The following is a 21845-nucleotide window of genomic DNA, read 5'->3' on the forward strand; positions in this document are numbered from 1 at the left end:
CATCTCTTTCTCAGGCAATGGAGGTGATCTGGGAAGCCCTAATTACTTTGCAGCCAACTTTTTCTACTAATTTTCTTTTCTGTTAGAACTTGAAACATATTCGACAGAGTTCATGTTGACACTACACACGAAAGCAGATTCTAGCACAGTAAACGACCAACTCCTAACACAAACTACCGTTTATGGAAATGATTATATTCATGTAGTATTGTCTACCAACACGATCAATTGACAAGAATAGAAATGAGGCGCTGAGTACCATGCAGACCAAAAGCACACTATCATTGATCCCACATTTAACTAAATATCAAAGAAACCAGTGAGAGAGCTTCTGGCGATTGTTCATATTTACAATGTGGGCCTACAGCACGGATAAACCTCACCCACCATGAAATCAACAGCTATCTGAAGCATGAAATCACGCTACAGCATCACAATTGACAATGATATACTTCATGGTCCTCAGTGATTCAAACGGAATACTGTATGATAAAATCCATTACTTAATATATTATATCTTACTGATAATACTACAAAATATATTTTTCTGTCAGTGTAAGAATAACATCTATTGATATCCCATCCAATTATACTATATAGTGAGTGAATTGACGTATCTGAGGAGTGTGCAACGCTGTAATGGGATTTATGAGAAGCGAATGGCGAAAAGAGTCTGCTGCAGTCTGCTACCACTTGGGGCCACTGACATGAACTTCTAGTCGAATAGAAAGGGCTAGCTGTGCACACCATGAACCGTGCACGTTTTTTATCAAATTCTTACGTATCTGGCCCATAAGTCAACTGCGTCACGCCAGTTGTGCATGAGCAAAAGCCCCTTAAATCGCGCACAACTGAAGGTTTACTCTCGACTGTGAAACCAAGTTTCACACACTCTATAGGAGTAGCAATGTAGTGCAGCGTGGTAGATTTAGCGCCGTATGTTTCAGATTATTACTTCTACATTACTTTTACCAGCATTCAAAGGAAAATCACCAAAAACTCCGAAAGGTGTCAAAAGTGAGGGTGTTCACATGCTCTCGTGCTCTTACACAACAGCTACCACCGAGTGTTTCTTTGTAAATACCACACCAATGTTACCCTCCCAACGTCTGTGGTCTGAGAAATTCACGTCGACTCTTGCACTGCCCACTTGAGCTTAGGGGCATTATTTTACCTGAAATTCCATTCGATCTATTCTGTAACACTCCTTAGCACTTCCCCACATCGAAACACTTGTCGTTTTAGTACATTCGTACTGTGATTTCTATACAGGTAACGAATATTGAAGATAGTGCGCATCGTCTTTTGAGCCTCTTGTTCAGTGTGACTTCACGCAAAAACTATCTCAGAATGTTGTCTCATTTATGTCACATGCAGTTGCAAATCGTTGTAAAGTTAGTGGTTGCCATATGGCAGACAGGTCTGCAAGTGGTATCAGGTATCAAAGTAAGCTATTTTTGTCCTGTGAGAAATCCGATATTTTCTTCTGTTTTAATTATTAGCCTTATGGCTACCTGATTGCACAATGCAGTTGCACCAAGGCCTTGCCTGGAGGCACGCACAGAGCCTGTGACCAGCTTAATAGGCAATGTCACAGCAGGGGTGATGCAGGGAGTCTCAGCAACCACAATGAATGAGTTTTCTTGGAAAAGAAGTCGTAATCAGGGGGGTGATGACATTGCCCTGGCCTTCTGAAAGAAGTTACTACACAATTAAAGCACTGTCAATGGTGTGAACTTGCTGATATGACAGGCAAGATGGAGCAGTGATGTCGTGATTGCTCTGTGGTCAGTCTCGACGCTGTTATTAATTACAGATCAGGAGCGCTACCATTTCCAAACCACAGCACATCAGCTTATACACATAGCGCCAAATTTCGACAGGTATTATGAGTCCTCACCAGAGGGGAGGTCCACGTCAGTCCACTAAATGTGTAGAAAGCTGCCACTGTCAGACTCTGCTTCCACCAAGTGTGGGCCTGCTACCTGGACTGCATCTGAATGCTGCTGACTTCGCACCCACTAGCAAACCACTGACCACTATTTGTCACCTAACCTGGGGTTCTGTGTTCCAGAGCCAAGGTGCACTTGACTGAGCACGTAAACACTGTTGTCGATTATCTTCTCATGTGGGCAAACACAGTAGTTGTTTTCCATTGTCTGTGTTGGTACTTATCATCGCTGTGAATCACGGCAATCCACACTTAGTCTACAGTCTCATTCTGCACATTCTGGCGTGCCTCAGCCCAAGCTGTGTAACTGTGCCAAGCCTGTCTGACCTTTGTTGCTGGCTGCCACTCGCTGTCTAAATCGGCATCTGTGCTGCTGTGCTGACCACATCGCTTCACCTGACTCTTCATACTGCCCAATATAACAGGCCATTGCTGAGGCAAGCGTGCTGTCACTGTCTGAGTCTGTCCTGTGACTTGAGGATGTTGCCCTCCTTCCAGGAGCGTCACGAGTGTTGCAGTTTGATATGGAATACAAGGAATTTTCAGCTATGCTTTTTCATCACGAAATGTTAAGACAACAATCAGGTATCAACGCACCATGTCACTGCAACACCGCCTACAGTAACGTACTGCAGGTCTCCTGACCATCCATTCTCTCGTGATTCATTTTTCTTTCACAGAAGTTCACAATTAAAATCGTGTAGGTCTTTGCTCTTCAAAAACAAGTAAACAAGCAACCGCCATTATAATTCTTTAAGGTTATTTTTGGGAACAGAAAAACAACACAGTATTTCTTTTATAATGTGTGGAAATGAGTAATTACAATTTCTTCTATGTCCGCTGCTCTTGTTGCTGCCATTTGCTTCACATCTTTATTGGGTTAAATTATCTGTTATTTATATAACTCTGATGCTGCAGCCTGTCCAGATAGCCACACATGTTTATGTACCACATACACGATTTGGGGAGGCGAGCTAACGCTAGTTTGAATTAGCCTCATGGAGGGCTGATGAACCAGGGTATGATTTTTAGGCGATTTCCCAGAATCAATTATGTAAATACAGGCTGGTTAGTGTTGTCGTACCTCAGATACTCACTACACAAAAATTTAATACAAAATGTTCTCAGTTTCTCACTTGAAATTTACTCTAGATGCAGACTGAGAGGATATATGAACTCAATAGTGGAGGAATAGTGGCATCAGAAAGGGCACACAGTCACCCACTGTCACTAACATCACCACAACCCAAACAAAAATGTCAACCCCCATCGTAAAATGGGACAAAGCAAGCAAGAATTAGAGAAAAACATGTAGTTGTGACTATGGGAGATAGAATGTTCATAATATTTAATACAAGCATTTGTAAGTTTTTCATGCTTGTTAACAGTTAGGGCTACAGTTGTCTTTTACATAAATGCTCTGCTATATTTTTCTCAACCTAGTTCATAGGAATATTAGGTTTTATTGTAATAGGTTTTAAAATGAGCACACTTCATATGCCACCATCACAGTGTAGACACTCTTGTGCTCCAATATGGCAGTCTTATGCTGCCATCATCTGATTTTCTGTAACTTGCTATAAAATTGCCATGAAGTCAAAGCATAAAAGGCACTCTGCATGTATAAATTTCATGATAAAAATCTAGTTGATGAAATACATGCAGTTGGTAAAATGCACACAAATGGTAAAAAAGCACACAGCCAAAATCCTCATATTGTCCATGCAAGTGGTGGTGAATATTATCATATAAAACTGCCTGCATTCTGATCTCAGCATATGAAGTGCGTTTATTTTCAGCCATACTGGTCGCTCCACAGCGCAGCATGTGTGCATCACACAATTGATTTTGACACAGCATATCTCTGTTTTTCGTTTTTGTGAGATAATTTTATGCTGCTGTATACTGGGTGTTAAAAAAGTACTCCACTTTGTTAGATGTGGTAGTATGAATCAAAACAAGACAAAAATGTACAGTCAATATGGACTTCAAAATGCATACTGTAAGAACTATGAGAACTTGTTCATCTTCTTCACTGTGAAACACATCAGCTCTTCTACTGCAACCTTTATACTACCAAACGCTAACAAACATGTTGATTGGTATGAGGTATCGTTAATTCCTAACAATTGACTTGTCTGCACTGATAGACAATATAGCATTCCACCAACGAATGGAGATGGAGCATCAGCCCAATTTCTGCTGAATGTATGAGAACGCCACTTGGACAATGGATTTTATGAGGTGACCCAGTACTTTGGCCAGCTCAATCCCCCAACTACCATCCCTTGAATTTTTGTTTGTGGGGACACTTGGAACGTTTGGTGTATGGACGCGCCATTAACAATGTTCAGACACTACAAAAATACATCATCAATATCCGCCAACACATCTGTCACACACGAGAGTATCTCCACAGGATGTGGTTACCCAAGATTCCCTAAGAGACAGATAGAAGCTTGCATTACTGTGAATGGACATCATACTGGACACGTCCTTCAGTGATGGCTCACAAATGCTGGCTGTATACATTAGCAGATGCATTGGAAGCTCTACTGTCCCACAATAACAGAATACAGTTGTCTTACTTGTTGTAATCTACTCATTTGTTTACTACCTTCTATAGACTGTTCAATTTGTTTGGTAGCTTTTGGAAAAAAAGAGCTTGCAGGAGAAGAGATGTTTCACAGCACGAAAATCAACAAGTACTCTTATCTCTTGCGGTGGGATGTAGTGGGTTTTGGTCAAAAAAATCGATTTTTTAAAAACCATTATTTTCTTGATCTACAGAGTTTAATCTATGTTTCGTGTGAATTTCACCGTGATAGCAACTTCAGAAAGGCATTTAAATTATTAAACTGATTAACTCTGCACTGGCAGCCACTCCCACCTTTTCCAACAATTGGGAAACTGCTTGCTTCAGCGGAATCTTTATCAGTGTAATGGCTATATTCTTTCGATATCTTCGGCTGACATCTATACCTCTGCCTGAAAACTTTCTTCCATGTGGTTTATTTACGTTTTGACCATAACAACACATATTAGTAGGTGTGGGTTGAATTCGCCAAACTTTACGTGGAAATCAAGATTTATGCATAATGGGTGGTGGAAAACAGTGTATAGGAAACGGAGGTTTCATGGAAATCGGTTTACTAACAAAAAAGAGGAAGCAACTCGAATTGAAGAACATAAGCTCTCAGCTTCAGCTCTCAGCTTCTGGATAATTGTACAGGTTAATGATGTTGATATGGATTCCACTGGATTCAGACTTATTGATTTAGAGCTTCTCTGCCAGGCTGTAAAGTTTTCATGTTCATGTTTCTTGCAAACCCTGATTTATTGAGGAAGTGTCTTCAAGCAAAGACACAATATGCAAATGAAAGTCTCAAGAATTTAATGTGGATTAAATGCTCAAAAAGAACATTCTGTGGACTTGAAGTACACAAAATAGGTGTCTATGACGCAGTTTTATGTTACAACAACGGAAATAATGGCAGAACTGAAGTGATGGATAGAGCTGGTGTAGATCCTGGTGTGTTTGAAACAAAATCATTTTACACCATCGATGAGGGCTAGGTCAAGAAAGCTAACAGATCAGTGTCTGACCTGTAAAAAAGGGGCAGGAAGATTAGAAAAGATAAAAAATCTGGAGGATGTATCAGTATGGACGACTTTAAAACTGAGGTAAGCTTATTACATCTAGAAGTATGATAAGAAAATTTTTGAACCTCATGTCTCTGTTTTACATTTCTCACATTACTAGAACATTTTCTCAGAAAGTATATGCGCTAATGCTATGAAATTTTCAGGAACTGCTTGCTATTAAATTCAAATTTTTAGATATGTAGATATTTTTAGATATGTAGAAAAAAATTTATTTTGGATATGTAAAATCAGAAACTCTGTTAATAATACAATTTGTACCACAAATTAATAACTGTAGTTCAGCGGTCTTATAACCTTCTCAGAACACTGAAATAGAATTTTCAGATTAATTGCATGATTAGAATTTGAGTTGAGGTTTTTCATAAAAAAAGACAATAAAAAATAAAAAATTTAAATTTCTAGCAAAATATTATTCCTGCATATTTTATTATATTTTTCCGTTAAAACACAGCTCATTTGGTTTACACATGTAAAATTTTAGATTTGTACATTAATAAATATGGCTGTAATGATTTTTAAATAAATGTTTGCATTTTCCATTATATCCCCCCTTAAGGTACAATAAGTATTTTAGAGCCCATGTCTCCTACACGGTTTTTCTTGTTATGATATATACTACTGTCTCTCAAAATATGGAATACTAGTTTCTAAAACAATGTACACACTTTTTTTGAATTTGTCCCCTTTTACTGTATTTTCTTCTTTCTTTTAATTCTGTTGTGGACTGGGTAATAAATTTTCAAATTTCGACCATTTTTGAACATATTGTAAGTTTTGCACAATATCATTCTATTCATAGTAAATGTGTTGGCACTTTGCCGGCCGCGGTGGTCTAGCGGTTCTAGGCGCTCAGTCGGGAACCGCGTGACTGTTACGGTCGCCGGTTCGAATCCTGCCTCGAGCATGGATGTGTGTGATGTCCTTAGGTTAGTTAGGTTTAAGTAGTTCTAAGTTCTAGGTGACTGATGACCACAGTTGTTAAGTCCCATATTGCTCAGAGCTTTTTTTTGTATTGGCACTTTGTACTTCTAATTAATTTTGATTCCCACAGTTAAAATTATTATTGCTTACTACATTTATCCTCAGTATCAACACAGCCTTTTTATTTATGTTGTTGTTACTACCACTACTACTACTACTACTACTACACTATTTCTGAAGACTCCTTCCATTACGACTGTCCAAGTGTTTCAAATACTTTCTTTTCCTGAGTATGTCACTTCAACAGTTCTGCCAGATCTGGAATACCACAACAACTACCCTGGGACATCTAATAGCCAGCAAACCTTTTATTATGGACAGATTTTTTTTATTTTGTTATTGTAATATAAACCAAACTCAGATCTGAACAAACACTGTTGCCCTTTAATTTTTCGCCCCTAACAATGTCCTTTCTCCTACATTCGTAGCCTATTCGAAAGGGTGAAAGGTTAAGAATGTACAACTCTGTGTGCCAGTCCCAACAAGGATCCCTAGATATTATTAATTTCTGTCTTTTCTTTGTCGTTACGGTTCCACTTTCTGTGCTCAGTCATAGCTAGGTGCACATGCTGGTACAGGGGAGTTGATTTAGTCCGATATGCTTGTGAGTCTTTTTTTATTTACTTGTGCTAAATCAAACATGGTTTGTGCCATCTACAACAGCGTCAATTGTGTTTTATCTCTGCTACAGAGCAGCTGACCCATCCCTGTTTCTATCGAGACTGGCAACTTTATCTTTCCTGGAGGGCCCAATAGAAACTAGCACTGCAATAACTGCAGACTTCTCTGACTACATTTATGACTCTTAATTGGCCCTCACACAATCACGAAACCATCAACTATATCTTGTCCACAATCCACCTGGTGTTCTGCACTGCAGCAGCTCCTATATTCCCTCAAATGATGCTGATACTATTTCATGCTAGGATTTCACTCGTTTTTCTTTTTGTTCAGGCACAACTCTTGTAGCTGCTACTATCCATCATCCTTTTAGTGTTTGCTAATTTTCATACACAGAGTACTAATATTTTCCACCATATCCTTACTGTCTCTGTTCTTGTCAGAAGGAATATCAAGTTGTGTTTCTATTAAGTAGGTTGTGCATCTTCGTACCTGCAAAATGATGAGAGTTAATGCTATGATTGTGGCATTCCATCTAGTTAACCACAAAAAGGATGCCGTATTAGGTTCATTTCGTTGCTAATATCACTGTACCAAAAACCATCTTGTCATATGTCCTCCACTAACATATTAATCATCTTTTTTTCACTGGACATTAAAACCAAATGATACAGTTTTTTCTTGAAGTTACTATTATTAGATTATTTATTTGTCATGTCAAAAGAACAGAAGTGTCAAAAATATATATACAAAAGAAGACCAAAAATTGGACACGTCAAGTGCGTTTGGTGTAGCTCTCAACAGGTCTTGCATGGTGCAGGTGGTTGGTGATGAGGAACACTGAGAGGAAATGGCTGTTAGTCTGCTCAACGCCACACTGGCAAAGAACTGAGTCTACAGAGAACCCCCAAGTCTGCAGACTGGTCTTGAACGTTGTGTTTGATCATAATCTACTGAGAGACCCCATATTGACCACTTCTCTGAATATCTATGAGGGAGTTCTTTGTTTGGAGCGATCCATTCTCCCACATACCGACATTTCTCCCGCCATCGCAAGTCCCTTGCCACATGTGGATTCTCAATGAGAGCCTCAATAGTTGTCAAGAAGCTCTTTCTTGATTTCAGCCTCATGTAGTGGTTGGGCTTCCTTCGTTGTGGCCTTACTTTTCTCATATTTCGCAGCTACCTAACATCTCATTTCAGGAGGAGCTATGCCAGTGAGGCAATGGAGTTTGTCCACATGAATAGATCTTAAGCAACCCATGATAATCTTGCAAGGCTGATTTAGAGCCTCATATACGTTCCTGGCATGATTGGACCTGTACCATGCATATTCAGCAGTGGAACAACACGGTGCATGGTTTAGCACCCCATGATGTACCTGTCAATTTTCGCACTGTTATTATTTCTGGATGCCACTTTCTGTTTGGTGTTTAGTCAACGCTTTTTATATGTTAGCGTGCAATCCAGTATTACTCTAGGATTTTTGCGAGTAGGATTATGCTCGAGTACGGTATCTCCCCAAGATATATTTAACGATCTATTTGCCCGTTTATTCTTCAGGTGGAAAGCGCAGATCTGAGTCTTGGCAGGATTAGGTTTCAAGTAATTCCCATAACAGTAAACAGTGAATTTTTCCAGATATTTTGATAGCATATCTTCTACAGACTGAGAACAGTAAGCCTGAGTGGTGATAGTGCAGTCATCAGCATAAATAAAGCTTAAGGTTCCTTCAGGGATAGGTTGATCGTTGGTATAGATGTTGAATAATAGCAGTGCAAGCACACTGCCTTGTGGCAGCCCATTTTTCTGATTTCTCCACCTACTTTTCTTACCCTGAAATCCCACAATAAATAAATAAATCTGTAATTCTGGAGAAGGTTTCCAATATTGCACATGCATGTGAAGTCTTTAGTTATGCCATAAACTTTATTTAGAAGGAGCTGATGGTTGATCATATCGTAGGCTGTGGATAGATGGATGAACACAGCACCTGTAATGAGCCATTTCTCATATCCATCTTCGATATGTTGTGTTAAGTTTAATATTTAAGATGTGTGGCTCTTCCCTTCTCTGAAGCTGCTTGATGTGGTATTAGAAGATGCTCCACCTTTCTAATCACTCTCTGAAGAACAAGTCTCTCCAGTATTTTGTAGAGGTGACAGAGTAAAGAGAGAGGTCTATAATTTTTGGGATCTTTCCTATCCTTTCCATGTTTCGGTATGGCAGTTACTCTTGATTTTTCGCCTACTTTAGCGATCTTGCTCTCTCAAATACAGTTTCCCATAAATTGCAGTAACCAAAGCATTTTAGCGGAACCAAAATTCTTGATTTGTTCAGCTCTAACGTCTAATTTACATTTATTCAGGACTGAATTCAATTCTTCACGAAAGAAAGATGGAGATAAGACACTATTCTTTTGATCTGTTTGCCTGAATAATTGTTTCCTCTCTATATTTGTGGGTTTAGTTGATCTGTCATGAATCAGGAGTTGGTAAGCAATTTGGTCTGGTTTAATATTAACATACGTGTTGACCTGAGTGTTATCATTACTCAGACGATGTAATAGCCTCCTGGCCTTTTGGCTTCTTCTACTCACGTCACCGTCTGCCATTAATTGTATCCATTCTTCTTTCTTAGCCTCAGATATTAAAGAGAGGACATTCTGTGCAAGGCTTGATGTGGCTTCACTGAAAGGATCTTCTTCCAACTCCCTGTAGTACTCTTGAAGAAGAGAGGTCGTTTCAGGGGTTATACCCTTGATATAGTTCATTCTGCATCCCCTTAGAATTGATGCTCAGGAGGAGGCATTAACGATGTTAACAAAATTCTCATATTGATCTATCACAGGACCTATAGTTAAATTTTCTCATCTAATAATTTTGAAAATTTCTGCCAATCAGCCGTTTTGAAGTTGTACCTTCGTCTGAAAGGGATTTCATGAGGTCTTACTTATGGGAGAACTTGACACATAATAGGTCGACGTTGTGTATTCGGTATGGGCTTAGAGACGTATTTAGTGCAGGTATTAAAAATACTTTCACTAACGAAAAGCAGATACGGATTATAACCAGTGTCCACTGTAGAAGGAATGAGGTAGTTTGCTGTCATGAAGGAGTGAGAGATGGAAAGTTTCAGCCCACATGAGGACAGCCTCACCATTTTGATCCTCTTGACTGTACCCCCAAGCAAGGCTGTGACTGTTGATATCAGGTATCACAATAGAATATTTCCCTGTAATAAAATTTTCAGGTGGGGTGAAGGAAAAATCTGTTGCTGGAGGTTTATATGCTGATGTGACTCTACAGTTACTTAACAGTAATAATTTCATTATTCTTATCTGACCGACGAATACTACAGACTTCAAGGTCAGGTCTTATAAGGATGGCGCTTCCATACTGTACATAATGTGTTTCAGCAACCAGTTTCATTCCAGGAACAGAAGGACATCTCTGCTGGGTATCTATATATTTCTTCAACAGAAGGTATCACAGTACTTGGTGTGGCACATGTCTTGCAAGAGTTGTTGCTTGCAGGAAGGTATTCCTTCAATATTCATGGATATTATAGTCAACACTGGCCCAAAAACGACTGTTGATTAGATGTCTCTAGTACTTCTGGTGTGAAAGGATCGGCTGCCAGGTTATTCTGACATTTCCCAGGGTACACATGATTGCAATTCGTAACTCTGTATTTATCATCAAACATTGCAATCTTCAGGCAGGCTCCTTTCGTGTACCCCATTATTAGATGAGGCACTAACTCTGGAGAGATCATAATTATTTGTAGTAATGCAAATGCTTAAAAAATGTCCCATAGCATGCTTTACAGTAATATTTGTTGAAAATCAACTAACCTGAGTATAATCAAATAGACTTAGCTAATGGAACATCCACAGGGGGATACTGGTGCATCTCAATCTGTTCTTTATGAGACAATGTATGAATTGCATAGATCTATCTCATGTGCCATGCACTGTAACCAAAGATATGAAACTATGTCGATGTGCAACTGCCTAGCTCCAACGTGTACAAATTTATGGGTATAAATGTATGAGTGAGCTACACCTGCAGTCCTATGTGGCACTCTATTTAACTTACCTTTAGTAAACGTAGCCACATTAAACATAAACCATAAAAAATTTTAATAGCAGGAATACGTAATACAGAATCCAAATAAGTAGCATGAATCTGCAAACTATTTTCACAATTTTATATTTTAGTGAAAAGCAGCTTTTCTAGCTTTATATGAAACCTGTATCATCTTCCAACAAACTTCATTCACTCAAGTAATTTCAAACAAAAAATACTCCAATTCTGTTTACAACAATATTTAAAATCATACTTTCTTGATTTATGATTCAGTTTGGACTCAACATAACACTAACATTAGTCTTTCGACAGATGTCTAACAATACATGTTTTTAAAAGATCCATTTTGGACAGGAGTGCAAGGCAACAATTATAGTGTCTAAATGATGTTCCTAAGAACTTTTTGGTTATAAAATGCCACGCATATTAGCTTGAAGTGCAGTGGTGATAATGTGAAGACATTCATTACAGCCTTTATGAAATTTTCCACATATATTTCAGCAGAAAACATTTAAAAAAGGTCAGGAACATCATATGATGACGGCAATAATAACCGGTTACTAATGACATTTGTTTCAGTCTTATTATATAAATACAACATTACAACAATTAATGGCACTTTATTTTGACAAAGTACTATTGTCAATATTTCCCATTGCTTCTGTCACTTGAACTCCTATTTTAATATATCACTGTGGGTTACTTAATTTTTTTCAGAATCTTTAGAATCATCACAAGCGTATTTTCAGTGATGAGTCCATTAAAATAGAAGAGTTACAAGCCAGAATTTAAGCTTCATGTGAGTATAGTATTGTAAGTTTGTGAATTCAAGGCTCTGTTCTTACCTGAATAATAATAGTAATGATGTTTGTCTCAGCAAGCATTACTGAGAGAACAAAATATTTTTGTTTTGATTAAAATAGACCAACCACAAAAAGCACAGTACCAACAGGAACTGAAGTAGAAATATGCAAATAAGTAGCTGGAGTCAATAGTGTAACAACATTACTATAATGAGAATGACACAATTTAAAATCCATGCAATTTCCTTCCAAGTCACAACCAAAATTTCTAATGAAGTGTGTATGAGGATGGGAGCCGACAAACTATGAATAGATCAGCATTCCCTAAATATTTAAAAGCCACTGCAGTATTGTAGGCTAGATAGCAGCACACAATTATGTTGCAAGAACCATCATGAGAGATACATTCTCATTACAGTAAAAAGCCACACAGCTGAAAGTGTCGCAAACTTCAGAAATGCCTATCACTTAATAAAAATAGTCTCAAATTTGGAAAGTATGACAAAACTTAATAAACGAACTACCTTACACCAATAAGAAATTGGTGAGAAATCGAAAACACTGACCAAAAACAAACATTATGAAATATAAGACAAATCATTAGTAAAGATTTCTGAAAACCTCACATTTAGTCAGAGAAATTATGGAAAATACACACTATGAAGTCATGTTTAAAGCAGATAAAAGACAACGAAAAAAAATCAGGTTAAAACAAAGCAATTAGAAAGAAAGCAAATTTAATAAATTAACTTATTACAATAAAAATTATGCATTTGGATTAAATTCATATTCTAGTAATCACACTGAGCTCTTATAACTGTCCTCATGTTTATACAAACAATTGGAATTACAATCTGACACTACATCATGACAGTTTTCCCACTGATGTTTGTACAGTAGTTACATGATATTTAAAAACAGACAAATAATTAAAAGATTTGATGCATAGAATTAATCATCATTTAATCAGAATTATGTACAGGGATTTTTAATACAAATATTTTTCACAAGAAATATGGCACTTAAACTGACAATAGTATATTGGCATAAAATTTAATGAAACATGAAAATTTGAATTACTACATAATTTACCAAAAGATCCTTTTGTGTCAAGATACACTGTTGATCCAAATCATTATACCCACTTCCCTAGGAGGAGTGTGTGCTACCCAGTGGCATTTTTGTTATGTCAAGTAGTAACGAAACTATATAACCAGCAATGAATGGGTGATCATTCTAGTTACAGTATGTGTAAAAAACTGGCATAAATAACTTTGCCAAAGAGCAGATGGTTTTGCCTGGTGCCTGGGTACGTGCAGCTAAAAAACAGTGAATCTGGTTGGCTGCTCAGATGCTTCTATCATTAGCCTCTATGGAACATCTTTGAAAGATGGTATATCCACAAGTTGACAAAAGGTTGTAGGATTACCATGCATTACCTAGAACAAGGAGATCAGAACCTAGCTGCTCTGTAAAATGGGATTGATGGCAATCTGTGGAGACAGGAGAAAATGCTTGAGCAGGCACATGAGTTTCAAGCTATTCAGCAGACACTGTTGAACATGAGGCCCCAAGTTATATAACAGCTTTGTATTCCCATGTTGATCTAACAACATTGTCAGTTACTATAGTAATACAAATGGGATAATTGAGATTGGACTGCATACCAATAAAGATGTGTCACGTGTTGGGATAAGTGACATTTCTTGTGGACCAGGTCAATGGTTGTGCCATGATGTGCCATCACCCAGATGAACAGTCGTTCAACACATGCACAACACAACAGGTGCAGAAAGTTGGGGGCAATGTCATGCTATAGGGGATATTCATATGAGACGCCAAGAAACAGCTGGTCATAATTGGAAGCACCATGACAGATGTGGAGATCACGAACATAATTGCAACCTCTGTGTCACTTAATGGTTGATGTATTCCCTGGTCACAATCACAAGGTCAGAATCACACTGTAATGGTTTGAGCATCATGATAGCTCACACTGTTGTCTTTCCCACCTCATTAAATCATTATGAAACGAATTTGGGATGCTATTGCACACCAACTACACAGCAACAAACTGATAGCCTGCAGTAAATGGGAACTGTGTGAGGTGTGTGTAGACATATAGTCCAATTTACTAGTGGAAAACTAACAGAGAACTGATGAGTCCATACCATACAGAAGCACTGTTGTATTGCAGTCTGAAAGTGCTACTAGGCAGATGATTACAATTTTTGCCTGATCTCTGCATACTTGCCACCATCAGTTATTTCCTAATGTAGAAGTAGCACAGATAGTTCACATGTGTGCAAATTTTGATCACACAAATAGCATTACTATTAAGAAGGCATACCTCAGTAACATGTTTGCATAATCATGATATTTTTGTATCTTTCTCCATCGTTGAGAAAAATAGCCTGAGTGATGGACGTGTAATAAACACATTTATGCTGTCGCCTGGGTACTGCCTACAGCTTCATGAATATTGAAATGGCAGTTTCTTTCAAATAATTAGCAACATACTGGTAAATTCTCTTGAAGAATATGGAGTCGTGATTACTGCATAGGACTTCTACTCAAACAAGTAACAGATATGTCTCAATGCACCAATTTCTGGTAGACAGATCGTTATAGCATGAAGCATTTACAGCAAAAAATTGCAATGTGTGCTTCATATATTGTATTTAGTATGCAACTTCTTTGAACATGAAGCTGTGAAAACGGATTTGTCATATTTTTTGTGACCTTTCTGTAGCACATGCGAACAATATTCATAACGCACTTGTGGTCTCCTTTGAACATGTTTAAGTCTACAGACCTCAACAATACTTTGAGTGGTCTCTACGTAATGTGTATTATTGCATGCTTCTAAAGATGATAGACCGGATTAAAAGATTCCCAGCAAATATCACATCTGTGTAGCCTTCTTTTCAGTGTGTAGTGATAGCTGTTTCTTGAGGTTACTCGAGTTTTTATACAATTTGCCAAAAATACTATATTTGTGTGGTCGTTTACCGGTGTGTACTAATGATTTCCTTGAGATTAACAGAGTAAGAAAAATATTTGCCGCAAGTATCATATTTGTAGGGGCTCATTCCTGCGTGTATTTTCAGATGACCCAGTTCTGAAAACGATTTGCCACCAACATTGACTTTGTGTGGTCCCTGTTCAGTGTGTATTAATTCGTGTTTCTTGAGACTGCCCCATTGAGGAAACGATTTACACAACACTATATTTGTAGGGTCTCTTTCCAATGTGTGTCAACAAATGCCTCTTGAGATGGCCCGACTGTGTAAATGATTTTCCACAAACTTCGCATTCGTGGGGTCTCTTTCCTGTGTGTATTAACAAGTGGGTCTTGAGATGGCCGGCAGAGTGAACGATTTTCCACAAACACCGCATTCATGGGGTCTCTTTCCTGTGTGTATTAACAAGTGGGTCTTGAGATGGCCCGACAGAGTGAACGATTTTCCACAAACACCGCATTCATGGGGTCTCGTTCCTGTGTGTATTAATTCGTGTACCTTGAGATTGCCCGAACGAATAAACGATTTTCCACAAACAGTACATTTGTAGGATCTCTTACCAGTGTGTATTAATCCGTGGCTCTTGAGATGTCTCGACTTAGTAAAAGATTTTCCACAAACATCGCACTCGTGGGGTCTCTTTCTTGTGTGTATTACGTTTTGGGTCTTGAGATGGCCCGACTGAGTAAACGATTTTCCAGAAATACCACATTCATGGGGTCTCTTTCCTGTATGTATTAATTCGTGTCTTTTGAGATTGCTCGACTGAGTAAACGATTTTCCACAAACAAGGCATTCGTGGGGTCTCTTTCCCGTGTGTATTAACTCATGTGCCTTGAGACTGCCCGAAAGAATAAACGATTTTCCACAAACACCGCATTCATGGGGTCTCTTTCCTGTATGTATTAATTCGTGTCTTTTGAGATTGCTCGACTGAGTAAACGATTTTCCACAAACATGGCATTCGTGGGGTCTCTTTGCCGTGTGTATTAATTCGTGTACCTTGAGACTATTTGAACGATTAAACAATTTGCCACAAACATCACATTTGTGACGTGTCTTTGCACTTAGCACAGTGTGGACATTAACATGATCACTTGTACACAAAATTCCATAGTCATCACATCTGAGTTGCTCTGCAACTTGTGTCACAGTATGTGTATTGCTTGTGTCACTAAAGGATTTCCTTAAAGTTTTCGTGGTTTCCTTGGATGAAGATTGCTTCTCAGTCTGTTCCACGATTTCTTCTCGTACACTTTCTAAGGAGATGATGTTTTCATGGTAATCACTGCATTCAAGATTCTCACTGTTGGCAGCTGATAATGCTTGGTCACCCTCACTCATTCTCAAATGTTCTTTCAAGCTGTCATCAGTGGGCAATACCTCACCACATGACTTACACACATATGCAGGTGCCTGCACACCATCAATGTGGATGAAGATATGCATTATGAGTCTGTATTTTGAAGGGAAGCTCTGTAGGCAGAAACTACAGTTAAACTTATGGAATTCCTTTTCCCTAATGCTACAACTTAATCTCGTGCCACATAAGCTGTCTTCATGTGAAGTCCGTAACTTGGTATAGTTATGAGACATACTGAAATCTGTTGACATCTCTGTATCTATCTCCTGATCGTCATCGACTAGTCCTTGATGAAATGCTTCTTGATACGAAACGTTACAGCTGTCACCAGCACTTTGAATGAAACTGAGGAAGGAGAAAAGAGGTGTGAAATGTTGATTTACATGATACAAAAAACAGTATTTCACCATCCACAGAATCAGGGACTATAAACCGAAAGAAAAAAATGTATGGGTGTCACAGATAAATTATTCAGTACATGTAAGTGATTTAAAATTATCATGACATTCTGCCAGAGCAATAGAATTTTTATAAGGCAAATGATCGCAGGAAATTCAATAACGACCAGTCTCATTCAGTGCTGACTGGGTTTCCTAATTTTTTAGTAGGTACTGTTGTTTAAAAAAGTCTTGTAATATTTTTAAAATACTGTTCAACAATCTTTTAGATCAAATTATTACTTTTATTAGATATAATATCCCCCAGTTCTTGACGTAACAGTTTCCACCCAAAAATAAAGGAAAAGAAAAGAGAAATCAATGATTTTAAAATAAAAATAAATCACTCTCTCCAAGTGGATCTTTCTTTGTTTTGGAGAACACTTTGAGCTTAGAGTATAAATTCTTAAAAACACTCATGATAAATTTATTTCACAAAGCAATTAAGCATGGCATTTTATTTGATTCCAAATGAATCCTCAACTACCACAAACATCACATTTATTATTGGCTAGGTAGTATGGCCATCAACCAGGTGGACAACACCTGTACAGGAACACATACATAAATTTCCAGACTGATGAACAAATGTGAATGACACACACAAATTATTCCGAATTTAGAGTGCGTTGTTAGCAGCACAGCTTATGTTTAGCCCTTTCTAATTGACATATTGTCTGTCAGGCAGGATGCCAATGCAGTTACAGCCTCCCATTCGATAGTATCTTCACAACTCCTGGTCCCCTGGAGTTTCAATACATCCTCAACTGAATCACACACCCCTATCAATGGTGACATCAGCACAAATCATGTACAGTCCATCCTACCATAGTCTCCTGCGAGCAAGTGATGGCAGTAGGCGCATGGTCTACCCGTGTGATATCTGGGTATAATCATTCCACCTGCAGCTACCCCATTCCATCACAATAGAACTGGACATCTTTGAGCTTCCCAATGAGGTCATTGGAGTGTGGATATGGCTGTGGATGTGTAGGAGCATGCACATACTTGCATGCTATTATTCTATCCTGATTACTGCTTTTGACTGTTTTGTCTTTTGATGGATATGTGGTTTCAAGTAACCAATGACAGCGAAACATTACAGTTTGATTTCATCAAAAACTGAAATTTTGCTGCCGTAGATGGCTATGCAGAGAAACATTTTAAGAAATATTTCTGTCTTGAGTTCGCTCATAGAGGTTAGCCTTAAAAGCTCTGAACAAAATAATCATGATCTCAGTTGTGCTGCAGATTGTTAATCTTTGTTTTCTTGGATATACTGCACCTCATATAGTTGTGGTAAGGTTATGACATAAGTTTAAATTCAAGGCTACAAAAGGCTGTCTAAAATCATCAGACACTAAGTTAATGTAGAATATTGTATCCCACTGACTACAGTACTGTATGTTGAATACCCTTTTGGGTATGCCCTATGTAGGTATATTTCTTATACAGTCGCTTCCACATCTGCCGGATTATAAGAGTAGATGCCTGGTGTGCCCATAATCAACGTGGCTGAAAACACCTCCCACTTTCAAAGCTTACAGATAGCATAGATGGCAGACACTGACTTTCCCGAACACTCCTATGTAAACATATACAAGGAGGACACAGCCACAATTACACATATTTCCCACATATCAGATAAGGGAAAGGCAGTGTATTCCAGCCATTCACATTCTCAGGGTGGAGCAATATCCTTCAAATGTACACTGGATGTGAGTGCGCAGTTTCTTGGATTCTACAGACGAAGTATGCCACATGCTGATCGAATTTTTCTTGTCATTTGGCTTACACCTTACAGTAATTATTGTGCAATGTATCATTTTCGCCTGGGTTCAGTAGAACAGGCAAGATTGCTTTCTCACATAAAGCGGAAATTTTCCTTCTAGTTCAGCTGTTATGTGGCACTACTTGAAAATAAAAAGTCATATCTAGGTTTCTTGTGGCATTACATCCACCCTGTCTGAGCTATCTCCTTTTCTCCCCTCAGGTTTTTAGATTTGTTCCTGACTGATACAGCAGTTTCATGGGATATCACAACAATAGTAAACCCTCCTCATCATTACTCATACTTTTGTTGAGCCAGCAGACAAAAGAAATGACATAGACAGCTGTTCTGGGCTAAATATTCACTGTAGATGAACAACATTGGAACTATCACCACGCTTTGCGCGAGGTGAATACTGTGGGTTGACACTCACTTCCACAACAGGACAAGTGCACCAGCAGTGTGGTGAATCTACCTTGCAATAACCATAGTCTGGCAAGATGTAAGCAATTTTGAATATCTCCAGATGGTAAAACAATCCTCTGTTTGCTCCATGTGGTACCCACCTCAGTGACCTTTTGACATACCTATGTGTGTAGGTTACAATTATAATGAAGCAGGATTAGAGATTAGTTGTGAGAAAATGAATAACTGTGCTGAAGTAAATTCTAGCACTTGTAATCAGAAGACATAGCTCATCTCACAACGCACCAGGAGATGCTGGTATTACACCTGCATATTACTGACATTAATATCTCCTACAAATGAAATGGCTGGCAAAATTTTAGGGCAATATTAGCAATGCTTCTTGCAAAGAGGATCTTGGCAAATCAAAACAAAATCTATTGTTATCATTGAGTAACTGCCCTAAGAATTCATACAGCTAGTGTCTGATCTCAGTCCTCACTTATCCCTCACACACAGCAAATAATACAGGTTGCCCATCCAGCTGTCCTTACCCCCACTGGAAACCAGTCAGATACTGTGCCCTGACAGCATGGGAGTATTGAAACATTTACAAAGTAACTCGCATGAAATATAGTGATCTTCTACAGATAAAAAGTGTCATTTACTCAACATGTGCTATCAAAACATGAATGTTCCATTGCAGTATAATAGTAATTAAACCAATGATAAGCTTTTGTGTTATTACTACAAGGCATTAGGGAGATGACAATTTGAAGGTTTTCACTGTGGAACTTTATGGTTCCATCACAAAACCATCAATATTTGCATCACATGTGATTCATGGGATATAGGGTATTTGTACCTGATGCTCTGAAAGTGCCAAGTCTCATTATTTGGACAGTTATTATCTTATATGTTTTTTCTCCAGTGAGTATGGTGGTGGTGTAGGTTTCAAGTATTTTCTATCTTGTTCTTTTGGGATAGAGTAGAACATCAAGTAACACCCCCCATCAGTTGCCACAACCCTCAAGCCATCATCAAATGTGTTCTTGAAGACATTGCTAGTGAAACTTCCAACACTGAATATACCAAGATGTCCCATTGGAACAACCTTCCCATAACGAAAGTGAATGACACAGCAAATATCCTAGTCTTTTGCTGGACAGTCATGGTTCAAGCTGGTAGAATTGTTGCAACACATATGTTCCTGATTCATATACAGCTTTCTGATATTTCTCATAGAGTTCTTGTCCTTTAAATGACACAATGAAATCCCACAACAAAGCTTGTGATATTTGGGACTTATGGCATCATGTCAAGATTGATTACGTGAGCAGTAACACATGCTGTTAACCCTTATGAACTTCAATTTAATATTATATCTCTTAACTGCATCTTACCATTTTAGTTATTCATAATTTTCCTCAAGAATGTGTTGCCTCATTTCTACCAGCCCGTCTTAATTGCTGTGTAACGTCTGAAAAATAACTTATGATAAACAGTAACTATAGTGTTGTGAGAATATATGATATTTAGTGTAAAATTAAAAAGTCTATCAGCATCTCCACGGCACAATGTCATGATTTCCTAATTTTGTTACGTTTTGGTAATAGCTAAGTTATTTGACATGTTTCAGTTGTGTGGCACCCACTTACCATATTAAACATTTATCTTGCCAAAGTGAAGTGACATGCCTGCCTTAATGAAACTGGGAGACATACAGTATATAAAACTGCAATGGAAGGATATCTACGGAGAGTCCACACGCTAACATGAGGTTAATGAAGATGGATGGCCGGTCTTTCTAGTAGTACAGGTACCAGCCACAACCATACCATATGCTAGGGAAATTATTTTGCAATTCCTGAGGACATGGTGCTCTGCTGTATAGTTTAATGATAATGACATCCAATTGGGTAAAATATTCTAGTAGCAATATAGCCTCCCAATAAGATCTCTGGGAGGGGGCTACTCTGGTGGATATCATCAGGTGAAATAAACAATATCGCTACAAGTCAGAGTGTGGAATGTGAAGTCCCTTGATTGATTAGGTGAGTCAGAGAACATGAAATCAGAAATGGATAAGTTGAAGTTTGATATGGTGGGAATTAGTGTGGTGCATGGGAGGAAGAACAACATTTCTGGTTAGGTGGGTGCAGAGTTATCAACACAAAATGAAATAGGAGTAATGCATGAGTAGAAGTAATTATAAATAATAATACAGAAAAGTAGGTAAACTATTATGAACAGTACTGTTGACTCCAAAACGGCCTTGCTGTGCTGGTACTGCAGACGGCTGAAAGCAAGGGGAAACTACAGCCGTAATTTTTCCCGAGGACAAGCTGCTTTACTGTATGATTAAATGATGATGGCGTCCTCTTGGGTAAAATATTCTGGAGGTAAAATAGTCCCCCATTCGGATCTCCGGGCGGGGACTACTCAGGAGGACGTCGTTATCAGGAGAAAGAAAACTGGCGTTCTACGGATCGGAGCGTGGAATGTCCGATCCCTTAATCGGGCAGGAAGGTTAGAAAATTTAAAAAGGGAAATGGATAGGTTAAAGTTAGATATAGTGGGAATTAGTGAAGTTCGGTGGCAGGAGGAACAAGACTTTTGGTCAGGTGATTACAGGGTTATAAATACAAAATCAAGTAGGGGTAATGCAGGAGTAGGTTTAATAATGAATAAAAAAATAGGAGTGCTGGTTAGCTACTACAAACAGCATAGTGA

General features: G+C 38.3%; 1 protein-coding gene across 1 annotated transcript in view; it reads right to left on the bottom strand.

Annotated features, from left to right (window-relative positions):
- Positions 1 to 7588: 7588 nt before the first annotated feature.
- LOC126108322 (zinc finger protein 701-like) overlaps positions 7589 to 21845 on the bottom strand; it is a 145835-nt gene continuing 131578 nt past the window's right edge. Inside the window, exons 7-8 of the mRNA XM_049913541.1 lie at positions 16139 to 16844; positions 7589 to 7711 (exon numbers count right to left, since the gene is read on the bottom strand). Coding sequence (XP_049769498.1) covers positions 7589 to 7711; positions 16139 to 16844 — 829 coding nt within the window. The remainder of the gene's footprint in view (positions 7712 to 16138; positions 16845 to 21845) is intronic.

Source organism: Schistocerca cancellata, chromosome 11, assembly GCF_023864275.1.
Source record: "Schistocerca cancellata isolate TAMUIC-IGC-003103 chromosome 11, iqSchCanc2.1, whole genome shotgun sequence".
NCBI classification, from domain to species: Eukaryota; Metazoa; Arthropoda; class Insecta; order Orthoptera; family Acrididae; genus Schistocerca; species Schistocerca cancellata.